The following is a 14,213-nucleotide window of genomic DNA, read 5'->3' as shown; positions in this document are numbered from 1 at the left end:
GAAATAACACCTGGCCTTATTAACGTCCATGCACGCTATTCCGTTTAGCGATATCTCTCTATTACGCTGTTTATTGTTATTTTACGCGAGTTTATTTTTACGCACAGGAAATTTGACTCGTTTGCACATCACCATAAAAAACAATTTTCGTACCACGAATTAGGGACAAGATTTTTATCTGTATACTTATACAGATAAAAATCTTGTCCCTAATTCCTAGGATACCTAATCTTTGATGTTACCATCGGAAACCCCATAATTTTTTAAATCGCCAAAATTTGATCAAAAAACACATTTTATACTTTCATATAGAAATAAATTTAAAAATGGCTCACCTCCTAATTGTAGCTCAGAAGATGCTTGGGCTGTATCTCCCTCAGCTCTTCTTACAACACACTGGTACATGCCTCTGTCTTCCCTGCCCACATTGTTGACAATAAGGCTTTCACTGGGTCCTCTCCCAGTGCTGGGCAACTGCCTCCCATCCTTGTACCACGTGATCAAATGGGGCCCTCCAGATTGTGTGGATACCACACACCTGGAATGAAGAAAGAAGTGGAATTCTCTTTTTAAGACACTTAAGGGATGACTAGTAATGTTCTGTGCGAGCTGTAGCATTAAAACTTAATGCTTTAAAATCTCACCTGAATTCTGCACTTCCTCCCATATGCACACTGAGCAAGGGAGGTGAAATTTCTACGTGCAAAGGAGTGGAAACGATGAGACGTATGTCGGAACTAGCTTCACCACCGGCGTTTGATGCTGAGCAACGATACGTTCCACCTAAAACATAATAAAAATTCTCATCAGAAAATTTTTCAGTCAAAATCTAGATTTTTCTGAACAATGACTTCTCTGAAAGCTGAATGCTTTGCTTGAATGTTGAAGCTGAATGCTTTGCTTGAATGCTGAAGCCGAATGCTTCCTTTCTGAAAGCCCTTCATACATTTTAGAAATTTAAAAAATAAATCTAATAAATATCTAAAAAAAAGAAAGAAAGAAGACTATTCGATTATGCTGATTTATAGCACCGCCCAAACCGCACAATTTTTCTCCAATCCTCCTTTTTTTCCTTCCTTCCCAGTTTTAATCCATCAAGCTCCCGATTTCCGGCATCTCATTCCAGAAACTATTGTTACCGCCATCTATTTAGCAAACCGTTTAAGGGGTGATCGATGAAATCGAACCTCAAACATCACGGTATCCACTCTCAAAGTGGGAAAAACCTTTTTTCCTGGCATACAGGGTTACAGATGGATAAAAATTTTGGATCGATTTGAAATAAAATAGATTTGGTTATGTTGTTTGGTGAGGTCAGAGAGAGAGAAAATATGAGTCTGTCCTATAAATGTCATGCCTAATTTTGATTTATATAAAAAAATTATATATTGAAATGAAATTTCCTACCTCACTTTCAATATTTTACAGTTTTGTCAAAGCCAAGTGAAAAAGTAATAGAAATCATTTTTATATTTTTAAACATTTTTAGAACTAAATTAAGGTAAAAGAAATATAACACTTGAAAAAATTAGCTAGACATTTCCCAGCATGACTTATATCCTTGTATATATATTTTTAAAGTAGATCAACCTAAGACGTTTATGGACTAAGACTACTAGATGGCAGGACCGGTTTCCCTACAGAAAAATATTTTTTGTTACTCTGAATTTTGAAGCTACCAATAAAAACAGAGAAAATAAAAATCGATAATTTTCGGACTGTGCCAATTGGTTACTAATCGACTTAAATAGAACGAAAATAAACGAACTGGACGAGCGTCCAGAAAAACAGAAAATGCCGCAATAAAAAGAACTCGGGGTCTTTAAAAAATTGAAAAACACAGCGACAGAGTCGGTGCGTATCGCCATGCAAACTAAAAATGCTTTCCTCTTTGTTTACTGCGGACAGTTTTTTTTTATTTTGCTTCGACAGTAGTATTTTTCTTCTATTTATTTTTTGTTTATTTTGAATTTACTCACATACATATATAACTCGTTGGAGTGTATCGAAAGATATTTTTGTTTTTTTATTTATATGATATTTTTGCTTGAAAAAAATCGTATTTTAAATTTCAATCTATAGTGTCATGGCTGTATTAAACCACAGTTTTTTAATCAAGGAACCTTGGAAAAATAGATTTGATTGTCTAATGTTTTTCGTGTCTTTTTCTGGCCGGTTAAAATATGCCAAAATCGTATTTTTAACCATAATACGTAAAATTTATTTTTTAAGTAAAATAATGGATGTTTACGAAGTTCGTGAGAAAATTCAAATTGTAAAATGGTATTTCCAAAATAGGTCTTATCGGGATATACAAACAATTTTTCCACAAACTTTTGTAAACAGGCCATTTCCATCTTTATCTACGAGGCATGTTTTTAAGTAAGTACCGTTTTGGAATTAAAAAAAAAAACGTGCAAAGATATCGCAATAATTTTATTTTTTACATGAAAGCCTGTACCTTAATCTACTTTTCTACATAATGTCCGTGAATATTGAGGCACTTGTCATAACGTGGCACCAGTTTTTCAATACCCTCCTCATAAAATTATGCCGCCTGACTGGTTAACCACTGTATCACAACTGTTTTGACTTCGTTATCGTCTTGAAGACGCTGACCGCCCAGGTGTTTCTTCAAGTGCAGGAATAAATGGTAGTCACTGGGCGCCAGATCAGGGCTGTATGGAGGATGATCTAGAGTTTCCCATTTAAAAGATTTGATGAGATCTTTGGTCCGATTAGCCACATGTGGACGGGCATTGTCATGCAGCAAAACAATACCCTTACTCAACTTGCTACCGTCTTTTTGTTTTGGATTGCACGGTGCAGATTGTTCAATGTCTCACAATAAGATGCTGCATTGATTGTCTCATTACGAGGCAGAAACTCCACTAGCAATACTCCTTTTCTGTCCCAAAAAACTGTGCACATAATTTTCCGGGCAGAAATTGTTTGCTTAAACTTCACTGTTTTGGGTGATGATGAATGTCGCCATTCCATGGACTGTTGTTTCGATTCTGGCGTGACGTAGGCCACCCATATTTCGTCACCAGTAACAATTTTGTCTAAAAAATCTTCACCTTCATTGTGGTACTGCTTAAGGAAAGTTAATGCACTGCCTAAACGTTTTGTGCAAATCCGTCAACATTTTCGGAACCCAACGTGAACACAATTTCCGGTAATTCAAGTTCTCGGTCACAATGCGATACAAAACACTACGAGAACATTGAGGAAAGTAGTCGCACAATGATGAAATTGTAAAGCATCTGTTTTCTTTCACCTTTTCGTCCACTTTCTGCACCAAATCTTCATTAACGACCGAAGGACGCCCACTCCGTTCTTCATCATGCACATTTGTGCGGCCATCTTTAAATGCTCTCACCCATTTCCTTACCATTCCATCACTCATAATGTTTTGTCCGTAAACTTCACAGATCTCACGATGAATATTACGCCTTTAGCACTAAGAAATCGTATGACAGCCCGTACTTCACAATCGGCGGGGCTCACGATTGTCGGAGACATCTTAAACACTCAATAAACAACGTGTACAATGAAGAATCAGACTGTACTGGCGTCTGTGCATAGACCAGAGATGTAGGTAACCAGCGCGCAAAACGGTACTTACTTAAAAACATGCCTCGTACTATATCAAGAGTTATTAATAATTTTGAAACACATGGGTGCGTGTCCCCGTAAAAACACAAAAAGCCTGATATGTTAATTAATGAAGAACAGGAGTTAAAGCAAGTGTTCGTTTGTGCTACCGCGGATCAAAATCCACGTTTTCAAGTAATCAAATTGCTGAGGTGGTTGCCCTGCCCAGAATGCCTTGGACTGTATATAGCAATATTATTGTGGAGTTCAAGAATATTTGAACAATACTTTTCCCAACCGTTTAGTTAGTGGACATGGAACTATTTTGTGGCCCGCTAGATCACCAGTCTTTCTCCCAATGATTTCTTTTGTGGGGTTATGTAAAATCTAAAGTGTATGGCCATAATAGGGCTAATAATCTGGATGAGCTTCAAGTAAAAATACGAGAGGCTTTCCAAACTATATTAGCCCTAATATGTTAGCCAATGTCAGACGGGGATTTTACGACCGCCTAACCTTCTGTCTAGCACAAGAAGGTGGTCTTTTGAACACTTGTTATAACTTTTTCTTATTTAGAGTAATATTATAGTTTTTTTGGGTTTAGAGGACTTATTTACTTTTATTTTTGGCTTGTAAACACACTCAAATAATAAATATTTAAGTATTTTCATTTTAAATGTTACCTTAAGTGAAGGTAAACACTTAAAATGAAAATAATAAATACAAAAACAACGATTGTGTTCACACGTTTCATGTTTTGCTACATTCAGTATTCAGTTGGTCCAAACATTCTAATGTGGTGATTTCGTATAGACATGAAAATGGTTAAAACAAAATTGAAACCAGGTGTTCGCGAAGTTTGTTTACAATTAGCAAATGAATTACAGAATATTCTGGTGAATCAGAAAAGAAAAAAAAAACGTCGTAGGTGGTCAGGTCCTGGATATTGCGAAGAAATAAACGGGGTGCTATAGTGAAACTATATTAAAATAATTAATTAACTTAACTTGTAAACTGCACAAATCACGAAAATGTAATTCTCACGCTTCAGTTTCTATTCATTATTCGATAATGATCAGTCAAAATGAAAAAAAGTAGAACTGGTTTTCACTTTAACTGAAAGTACCAATGTACTGATCATTTAACATGAAAATGTGTTCTGACGTTCATTGTTTGTTCAGTATCACTGAATCAGTCAGATGCGTCAGCGAAACTGACCCGCCTTCAACTGCAACTGCGTAATGCCTGACGCAAAACGGATAAAAGTAAATTCGTCCGGCAACTTGCTATGTTACTAGTAGCCTGGTCTTCTCTGTATAAGGCAATTTTAACAGTTGCTATGGAAAAAAGTAAAAAAATACCGAGAGTTAACTGCAAAAAAAAGTTGTAGCCATTTCTGGTGAAACAGGAAGTGACCGAAAATTACTGAATACCTTTACCATATAGGATTTTTTTCGAGACATGAATCCGCCACATTGGTATAGACATTTATTACTGAATACGTCAATCAATCTTGATTTATGTCATATTAAACTGGTTAAAAACAACAAGACACGACGCATGACGGATTTATATTTAAACCCATCCATAGATAACTTTAAAATTATTAGAAACTTTTTTTAGTAAAATAAATAGATTGGTATGGGACGTCATCTGCTTTTCTTCTGTCATCGTCTGTCGAAATCTTACCTGAGAAAAAAAACAGAGTATACTTACTTTAGCGTATGATCTTTAAACAGGATTAAAAAAATAATTTACATACCATCTTCAGCAGTCACTGCTTCAATCGCCAACACTGGGCCCAACTGACGTGTCCTAGGACCAGGCATAATCAGACTGGGTTCCATTGAACCGTGATTGTACCATCTGAAAAAAAACATAAAAGAATGAATACTTCTGTTTTTCTCCCTTATTTTTCTTCTTGGACCATTGAACCTTAATTTATTTTTATATTTCACCCTCATCCCTCAAAAAAACATATTCTCCCCGCTCCTCCACGAAGAACATTTCCATAAATTCAAAACAGATGGATTTTCCGCGACGTTTTGTTCAAAAACACGCTAAATCCAGGGATCCGGCTGAATTGTTTCCGAATTGGTCGGAAGCGGGAGCGAGAAAATCTCCCGACACTCATTTCTGTTTCGTTTCGTTATTAAATAACTCAAAAAACGAATAAAGAACAAAGAAACAAAGGAAATATGTTGTAGAACGGTCTTGAGAGGTATTTTTTTTCTTAACGTATGTTAAAAAACAAGGAAAAGAGAAGTACAGAAAATTTTATATTATTAGAAAAACTGTTATAAACAAGAGAGATTGTTCAAGAAACTTTTTCATTGGTATTTTCAAGGGTTAGTGTAACGCGTTTTTTTTTTTCATTCATATCGTGGCCTTCCAAAGCTGACTATATGTTTATATACAGGGTAAGTCTTAAATAATTGCACATATTTTTAGGGATGGTATTTTTGATCCCGGGAACACGTCTATAAGTTTAAAAATTTTGTATTTTTGGAAAATAAAAGATTTTTTTTTAATTTTCAGTTAAAGGACAGAATATTTTGATAATATGGCAACATATGTAGTAGAACATATAGAACAACATAAGAGAAACTGCTCAAAAAACTTTTTGCTTGGTATTTTCAAGGAATACTGTAACGCAGTTTTTTTTTCGTTCATATCGTGGCCTTTCAAAGGCAACTAGATGTTTATAAACAGGGTCTGTCTTAAATAATTAACTTATTCTTAGGGTTAGTATATTTCGACCCCAGATACACGTCTATGAGTTTGAAAATTTTGTATTTTTCAAAAAAAATATAGATTTTTTTAATTTTCAGTTAAAGAACAGAATATTTTGATAATACGGCAACATAAGTGGTAGATTAAATTTAGAGGAAATAAGAAATTGAAAAAATACGATGGTTTTCAAAATTTAAGCAAAAATTTTTGGATTTGTCTCTTTTATCGAGATCTACCAGCCCTGTGGAAATATTTGCGCATATTTATATAAACCTCTGTATAACTCACCCTGTATAAATATAATAAATGAGATTTATTTTGAAAATGTAGTTGTTTTTACCTGTATTCTGGTGATGGGCATCCCTGAGCAATACAAATTAAAGCTGCGCCTTCGTCTTGTGCCACTGTAACAGTTCCGGAACTTTCTACTATGACAGGTGTCACAATTCCTCTATGTTCTATAACAAAAAAAAATACCTAAATTCAAAACATTTTTTTACTTAATTCAAAATAAAATAAAAATTTCAAGAACCGCTAAAAATATGTCTCTGTAAATTTTCCTTCCGCTGGATTTTACACATCAAAACAATATTTTTGACTTAGGAATGTACGTTTCAGTAAATTTGTTTTCGTAAGATTAGAGTAATGTATGTTATTTTTCTGTTTCGTTCTTCAAAATGTTATTTCTTGAAGTGAGGTTATATTACATCAAGGCATATTAACTTATTTCGTTCCTTATGAGACGAAAAATACTTTCAAATAGAGATATAACATTTTGATCTACGTATACATTCAGGAAAATATTAAAAACATAAGTAAACATAAACATAGAGAGATCACTGAAACATAAATAATCAAACAAATATATACAGTCTATTCTACAATATGACCGAAAAAAAAACGGCATCAGCGATGGCTATGAAATGAAGATCGCTGTCATTTTATATGTAAAATTATAAGAAAAATGTCATCGATGTTCATTTCCAAGCCAACTGAAAGCCGTTTTTTTCGATCATACGGTATTGTACTAAATTTTCAAGTAATATTCCTGTAAAAAATTGCAGGACTTTGACAGTTGTATCAAACAAATATTGTAGAATTCTATTAGGTATACTTATATTTCACTAAAAATAAAAGTATATCAGAAAATATATATTGTATCTAATACTGAAAGAAAAAAAGAAATATGTACCACAGGAGATATTTTTATACATTTTTTGACGAACAGAATTTTATTTACTACACAGCCCGACGGAATACGTCATTTTATACAGACACACACACAACCACACTTTTATCGAAAATGGAAAACCTATCCCGAGCTTCAAATGCAAAACTCCACGTTTCCCTATTGTGAATAGACTCCCTCTCAGGATTCGGTATTCAGCTCTAAAGAAAATGTGCCTCCCTTGATAATTCTGTCCGATTTTCGCAAGACTTTCTATTTAAATACGTCAAAATAACATACGATCGAAAAAAAACGGCGTCAAACAAGGCTAGGAAATGACAATCAATTATAATTTTAGCGAGGTCAAGCTCTAGACGTCATTACTAGGCCGTAATCTGTATTTTTTAACGGAACTTACTGCCAGTTGGCTTTAAAGAAGGCTGTAATTTATTTTTATACTTTATACTTGTCTAAAATTGGAGAAATAGTTATTTTTTATACAAGATGATAGTTGGTTTCTATGTAATTTGACAAATAAATAAAGCTGTCTCTTTAGTTGTCAGTTTTGAGTCAATATTTTTTAATTCTCTTTCGTATCGATTGCTGATTGAATTCGAGCCAGAAATGGCTCAAAACTAAATAACTAAATTACCAATAGATATTCAAACTGAGGCGACAAACGCCATATCCAAACTACTTCCGTTTAAATCCCGAATAACTTATGGAAAGGAATACAAAAATTTTCAAAATGGAAGTAATTAAAAAACGTGCGAGAAGAAATAAAGTTTTTAACCTATCCTCGCTGTTAAAGTACTATTTTATCTACTATTTTTGATAGATATTTTTTGATTGAGGCAATTTTAACGGTTGCTATGGAGAAAAGTAATTTTTTGGAGATAGATTTGTGTATCTGGAAACATTCTATGTTTTTTTAATTTTTCTCGAACAAAACGCACACCGAAATGAAATTAATGTCAAATTTTCGCAGCCTAAATTCATTAAATCTTCAAAAGCCTTGTTTCTAATTTGATAAGTGTTTTCCTCAGCTGGCAATTACATCCAGCTGTCAAAACTCGTTGTGCTCGGCATAAAATTTTGTGCCAGAAGTTCGGAATTAGATTTTTAATGGCACCGTTAAAAGCGAAACGGATTTTGGGAATTAATAAAGCAGTAGTAGCTTTGTAAATTATTAAACATTAAAAAATAAATGGTTCATATTAGATTATTTTTCTAACAACGGGTTGAAATCTCAATATTTTCGGTCAAAATTTTTTTTCACAGTGGGTCAAAATCTCAAAATTTTTAATCAAAAATACAAAAATCTTTAATGGGGAATTTAGGCACTTACCGGTGATTCTCACGTTGGCAGCACTGCTGACTACGACCTGACGACTGAGACGGTGCATAGTGCGACATCTGTACGTAGGAAATTGGTCGCTAAACTCCAGGTTGTGGATGAGTAATTCGCCTGAAGGTAGTTGATGAAATTTTCCATCTGAAATTAACGAACAACCACAATAATTTACTATTTATCATCAAACATCAACTAAGTAACATAGGATAATTTAAAAACCTTAGAAAAATAGTAATCATAGCTATAAAATTATGTAAATACCAGCATTTGTAGAAAATTTTATGTAGATTCAGAATATATACACCTTTGCAGGGTGAGATTTTTTGGTTTTGGGGAAAAATTAATCTTTTGGACCTTTGTTTTGAGCGATTTTTGATGATGGTTAAAATGTCTCCTACATCTATTACTGTTCTCGCAAAACAACAATGGTCTATATTTTCTTATTCTGTGCCTTTTAATTAGTAATTTACAGCAAAAAAACAACAAACTACGATGCCTTAAAACGTCAAACATAATAATGTTTTTCTGTGAGCTTTCCTAGGCCAAGTAAAGCGCCTGATTACGATGTTTTTTAATAGATCCAGGGCGAGATAGTGTAAACAAATTAAGTGTTATCTGCGGAAAGACCGATCGTTGAAAAGCAGTAGGGGGAGGTGGAAGTAAATGAGGAGGGGAAGGTGGTGAAAGGGGGTTAAGGGATGTTGGAAGCGTCACCACCGTGTCGATCGATAAGTAATTTTCTCGTCTCAACTGGGCTCTATTATTTTATAAACAGCTCTCGGTTCGTTGACGTTTTCTAATTAGGAAAAAAACCGTCGAAATGACCATCGCAGAGGTTTAGGGGGGAGTCGAAGTGTCAACGGGAAGTGTCAAACTATGAAGAGATATTTCGTTAAGATTAAATTCGCATCGAAAAGTTATATAAAAAATATTCGTTTGTGTAAAACATTTTTTTTTTATTAACGTCATATTTGGTACTAAGCAAAAAAATAAACTACTTTCACGCCTAGACAGATCGTCACCATAGAATTAGGTTGTTCTATATCCACTTTTGGGGTAAAATGAGTTACATGCATCATTTTTTTTATGCAGAATTAGCTTGGTTTACAATATAGCCCTTTGAATAAGAAGACTAAGGAAGGAGCATAATGCTATCCATGTATTCATGCATGGTGGGCGGAAAAGCCACCATAAAAGCTCTCTAGGGTGGGGATCCTTGACAGTTCTGTTTGACGATTCATTTGACACATTTGAATTTGATTTGAAATTTTGTGGATTTGTCAGTCTTTACGGAGCTTATTTTATGTTATTTATTATTTATTCTACTACTGATAGTTGTATAAAGGTAGTAAATCTAGATGAAAATTGTGGCAGAACTTAAATTAACAGTGACACTATCGCGATTTATCGAAAAAAACTCTAAAATAGTTTGTTGTGCAGCGTGCGGTAGATTTCGGCAAAAATTGAGTGAAATAATGGAACAACTTTTCGCTAGTAAGTGACTATGTAATATACATACGTGTAGGAAACCGATCATTTATAAAATTCACTTAAATTAACTAAATTATATATTTTTCTTGCATTTTAGCTTTTATTTATTACTTGTCAAAGATTAGATGTCAAAGAATTTAGATACGTTAATTTGACTTCACCAGCTTCAGTAGCGTATCGGATGTTTGTGTTAATAAATACTTATTATAACTTATCTATTTTTATTAGAATTATATATTTTTATAACAATTTTAATAACTACCAACATTTATTCACAACGCAAAATAAAACAACAAATTATTGAGTCTTGACCCCACGTCTACCCTACATCATAGTTTTACATTTTTTAAATAAAATTAGAACGACACTGATAAACCGGAATTTAAGTCGGCCATATTTGAGGCCCATCGCGGTGTACCTATGATTTTGATATGCTCCTTCCTTAGTCTTCTTATTCAAAGGTATTTATATATACTTTGGTTTGATTAAAATACACTATTTATTTTAAAATAATGGTTCAAAATATCGGACTTAAATATTTTTTCTCTGAAACTCGACTATTTCTATTTTAAAAACTTATCTAGGGATTCGATAGATAAAGTTCCAAAAGCTAGACGACAGCAACGAGGCAAAAAAAAGATGGCGCCGCTTCTAATTAGAGAAAACGTAATCACGCCGCGCCGATAGATTTGGAGTAGCAATTAAAAAGGAGCATCTCTTCCTATTTCTATCTCCTTTCATCGCGTTGGTCCGGATTTTTTGCGTCCGGTTGCTAGTTTTAATCAAAAGATTAGACGTATTTTGCTGACCCAGATATAATTTAACATAAAGAAGTTAAATGAAAAGAAGAGGGAATCATATACCATCAAGTTATGATAAAAAAATTAACAATATATTTATATTAAATTTTAGTTATTTTTTACAATACGATAAAATGGTATTTTATCGACTGAAAAGATTTATTATTAGTTGTCAGCTTTGAGTCAATATTTTTTAATTCTCTTTCGTGTCGATTGCTGATTGAATTGGAGCCAGAAATGGCTCAAAACGAAAGAAGTAAATTACCAACAGATATTCAGGCTGAGGCGACAAACGCCATATCCAAACTACTTCCATTTAAATCCCGAATAACTTATGAAAAGAAATACAAACATTTTCAAAAATGAAAGCAATTAAAAAACGTGCGAGAAGAAATAAAGTTTTTAACCTATCCTCGCTGCTAAAGTATCATTTAATCTGCCCTTGCAGTTAAAGTACTATTTTATCTACTATTTTTGACAAATAAAAGGCAATTTTAACGGTTGCTATGGAAATAAATAAAATGTTTAACAAACGTTTTTGTATGACATACAAATGGTCGAAATGTATACAAAAATATTATTTGTTTTTTTAAGAAACAGGAAAATGTAAATTATATGCAATCCAGTTATGAAAAAAGAATATCTTAGATATGAACAACTATCGAAAACAAAGAAGTTAAGCAGCATTAAAAGCGATTAACTCAGTAACTATCAATTCGAGTTGGTTAAAGAATGCCTTACAACCATTACAACTTACTTACAACCGGAAAAAATCAAAGATTTTCCTTGATTTCAGTAAGAACAACCTTCGGATGGTCAAGAGATTTTTAACAGGACACTATCTGCAGACAATAGACAGGCCAATAAATACCTCAGTAGATTAAAGCTAGTAAACAACGCCCAATTCAGATTCTAAGTCAGATTTATTATGTAAGACGATAAAAAGTAATAATTAATATAAATAAGCGGATTGAAAATTTATAAAATTCCTAAAAGTTGAGACTCACCTCCTTGTAGTGATGGGTAAATAAAAAAACTAGGCTCTTGCACCCACGATATAATTCGTACTAGGTCCTTGACGAAATTAGGCACCACACAACGAAGAACTGCCGTGCAACCTCTAGCCGCTGCTATTACTTCCACGTCCACTTTAAATGACTGCGTAACCACTGTAACAAACCATGGGTCAATGTAAATATATGCTGTAAGAATTTATTTACAGTAAAATCGATAAATTCATAATCATCGGTTATCAAAACCGAGGGGTTCAGAAGTGAACTGGATCAAGTCCTAAAAGATAATTATGGAGAAAATGAGAGTTAAAGTTTTTTAATGTTACTTAATTAAAATAAAACCAGTTGGAGAAGAAAACGTGACACAATGCTTTATTATACTTTAATTTTTTTAATTGCAAACTAAAGTAACTCAAAATACAACTGTGGTCATTTTTAAGAATGTTTGTTCATACTTTTTTGGACTTGAACCATTTTATCTCTGAAAATATTTGAAATTTTAGATATAAATTGGTTCATCGGTACATTCTTCTACGTCATTAGGGGATTTGTTGACTTCACATTGTTTATTAATAGTGTTTTCTCCGATTTTTTTCTCAGATCTTTCATGTGTTGAATTTTAGAGTGTGTTACGTTACGTCTATTTGAAATGATAATATTTTTCTTCCTCGTACAGTTTTATTCAGATCAACAACAGATCAGATGTCTAAGTATTTGTAAGAAAAACTTAGCCTAACTTATTGATGCAGTAATAGTGAAAATAATGATAAATCAAACTATACTTTCAGAATCGATAGAATCAGACCTTTCAGATGAGTGATAATCTGATTCACTTGATGCAAATGGTTTAGACTTTGTTTCATTGTCATCCATTTTATCAAAAAAATATTTTTTTAGCTCTAAACCTTAGCACGTATGTTAAAATCGCGCACAGAGTAGAATTTTATGAACTTGATCCAGTTCACTTCTAAAAGGAATCAACAAAATATTCAGAAACCAAACAGAAACATGCTATAGCTGCTGAAGGCGTGAAGTATGACTTGATTCATTTCTCTACCGGAAAAAACAATATTTTATAAACGTAAAAAGACGATTATCTTAAAATAGTAGGAAATTGGGCTTATTCATTTTAATTCTGACCACTCACTCCAATTTTTTTTAGTTCCTTTAAAAATAAAGAGCACGTACCAAGTATCTCTATTCTAAAAAAAACTAATACTCACCAGCTCTGACTTGAACGTCCCTACTAATAATCCTGCCCACCGCATTGGACGCCACGCACCTATACACCGTACTATGGATATCCTGGCGGTACGACGCGGCAGGGAACGGCATCAGGAACAGCGTACCGTTCCTCAGAACCCTTCTGATACCGGACACGTCACCCACTGAAGTACCATCTACGCTCAGCCAGTCTATGGAGGGCTGCGGACTGCCTGAGGCCGAGCAGTCCAGCCAGCCGCCGCTGGAGTTGGAGAATTCCAGGCGTGGAGGTGGTTCCATGACGAAGGCGGGTCCTCGGAGGTGTGAGTCGAATGCCTGGGTTCCTCCTGGAAAGAGAGTAAAGATGAAAATAGGCGCTAGGTTGAAGAATCAAAAGTTTTAACACAAAAAAACTTAAGAAACCTCAAGCGGAATTAATATTTTTGCTCCCTCTTATAAATTATGTCAAATACTAGCTAAAACACTTCCTTCCATGATCAATTTTCAATCAAAATTTGCCATAAAGAATTCTTTTGAGTTGCTAGATAATTTGAAAAATATAATATAAATATATAAGTTCCACATAATGCAACACTCGTTTCTTTCGATGTCAAAAGCCTGTTCACTTCTATCCCAACCCATGAATTGTCCTCTATTATTTATGAACTAATTGATAAATCTAATCTTAATATAATAGTAAAATCAGATTTAATAACAATAATTGAAACTTGTTTAGAACAAAACTATTTTCAGTTTCGACGGTGCGGAAAATGAGGCCCACGAAATATATTCGCCTTTCTAGCATGTAGAAAAGCCATAGAACGACAAAAGAACAAGATACAGAGGAAAATAAA

The 14,213-nt window shown here is 33.7% G+C and overlaps 1 protein-coding gene across 4 annotated transcripts in view; it reads right to left on the bottom strand.

Moving 5' to 3' along the window:
- Positions 1 to 13,703, bottom strand: part of LOC115883427 (Down syndrome cell adhesion molecule-like protein Dscam2) — a 62,065-nt gene extending 48,362 nt beyond the window's left edge. For all 4 annotated transcript variants that reach the window (XM_030901786.1, XM_030901790.1, XM_030901787.1 and 1 more), the window contains exons 1-7: positions 13,380 to 13,703; positions 12,151 to 12,312; positions 8,847 to 8,993; positions 6,671 to 6,788; positions 5,360 to 5,463; positions 645 to 783; positions 336 to 538 (exon numbers count right to left, since the gene is read on the bottom strand). In XM_030901786.1, the coding sequence (XP_030757646.1) occupies positions 336 to 538; positions 645 to 783; positions 5,360 to 5,463; positions 6,671 to 6,788; positions 8,847 to 8,993; positions 12,151 to 12,312; positions 13,380 to 13,659 (1,153 nt within the window). In that variant the 5' untranslated portion in view covers positions 13,660 to 13,703. The remainder of the gene's footprint in view (positions 1 to 335; positions 539 to 644; positions 784 to 5,359; positions 5,464 to 6,670; positions 6,789 to 8,846; positions 8,994 to 12,150; positions 12,313 to 13,379) is intronic.
- Positions 13,704 to 14,213: the final 510 nt, after the last annotated feature.

Source organism: Sitophilus oryzae, unplaced genomic scaffold (genome assembly GCF_002938485.1).
Source record: "Sitophilus oryzae breed Bouriz unplaced genomic scaffold, Soryzae_2.0 scaffold_1900_pilon_pilon, whole genome shotgun sequence".
Classification (NCBI taxonomy): Eukaryota; Metazoa; Arthropoda; class Insecta; order Coleoptera; family Curculionidae; genus Sitophilus; species Sitophilus oryzae.
Note: the sequence above shows the minus strand (reverse complement) of the source record. Positions and strands in the feature narration are given on the sequence as shown.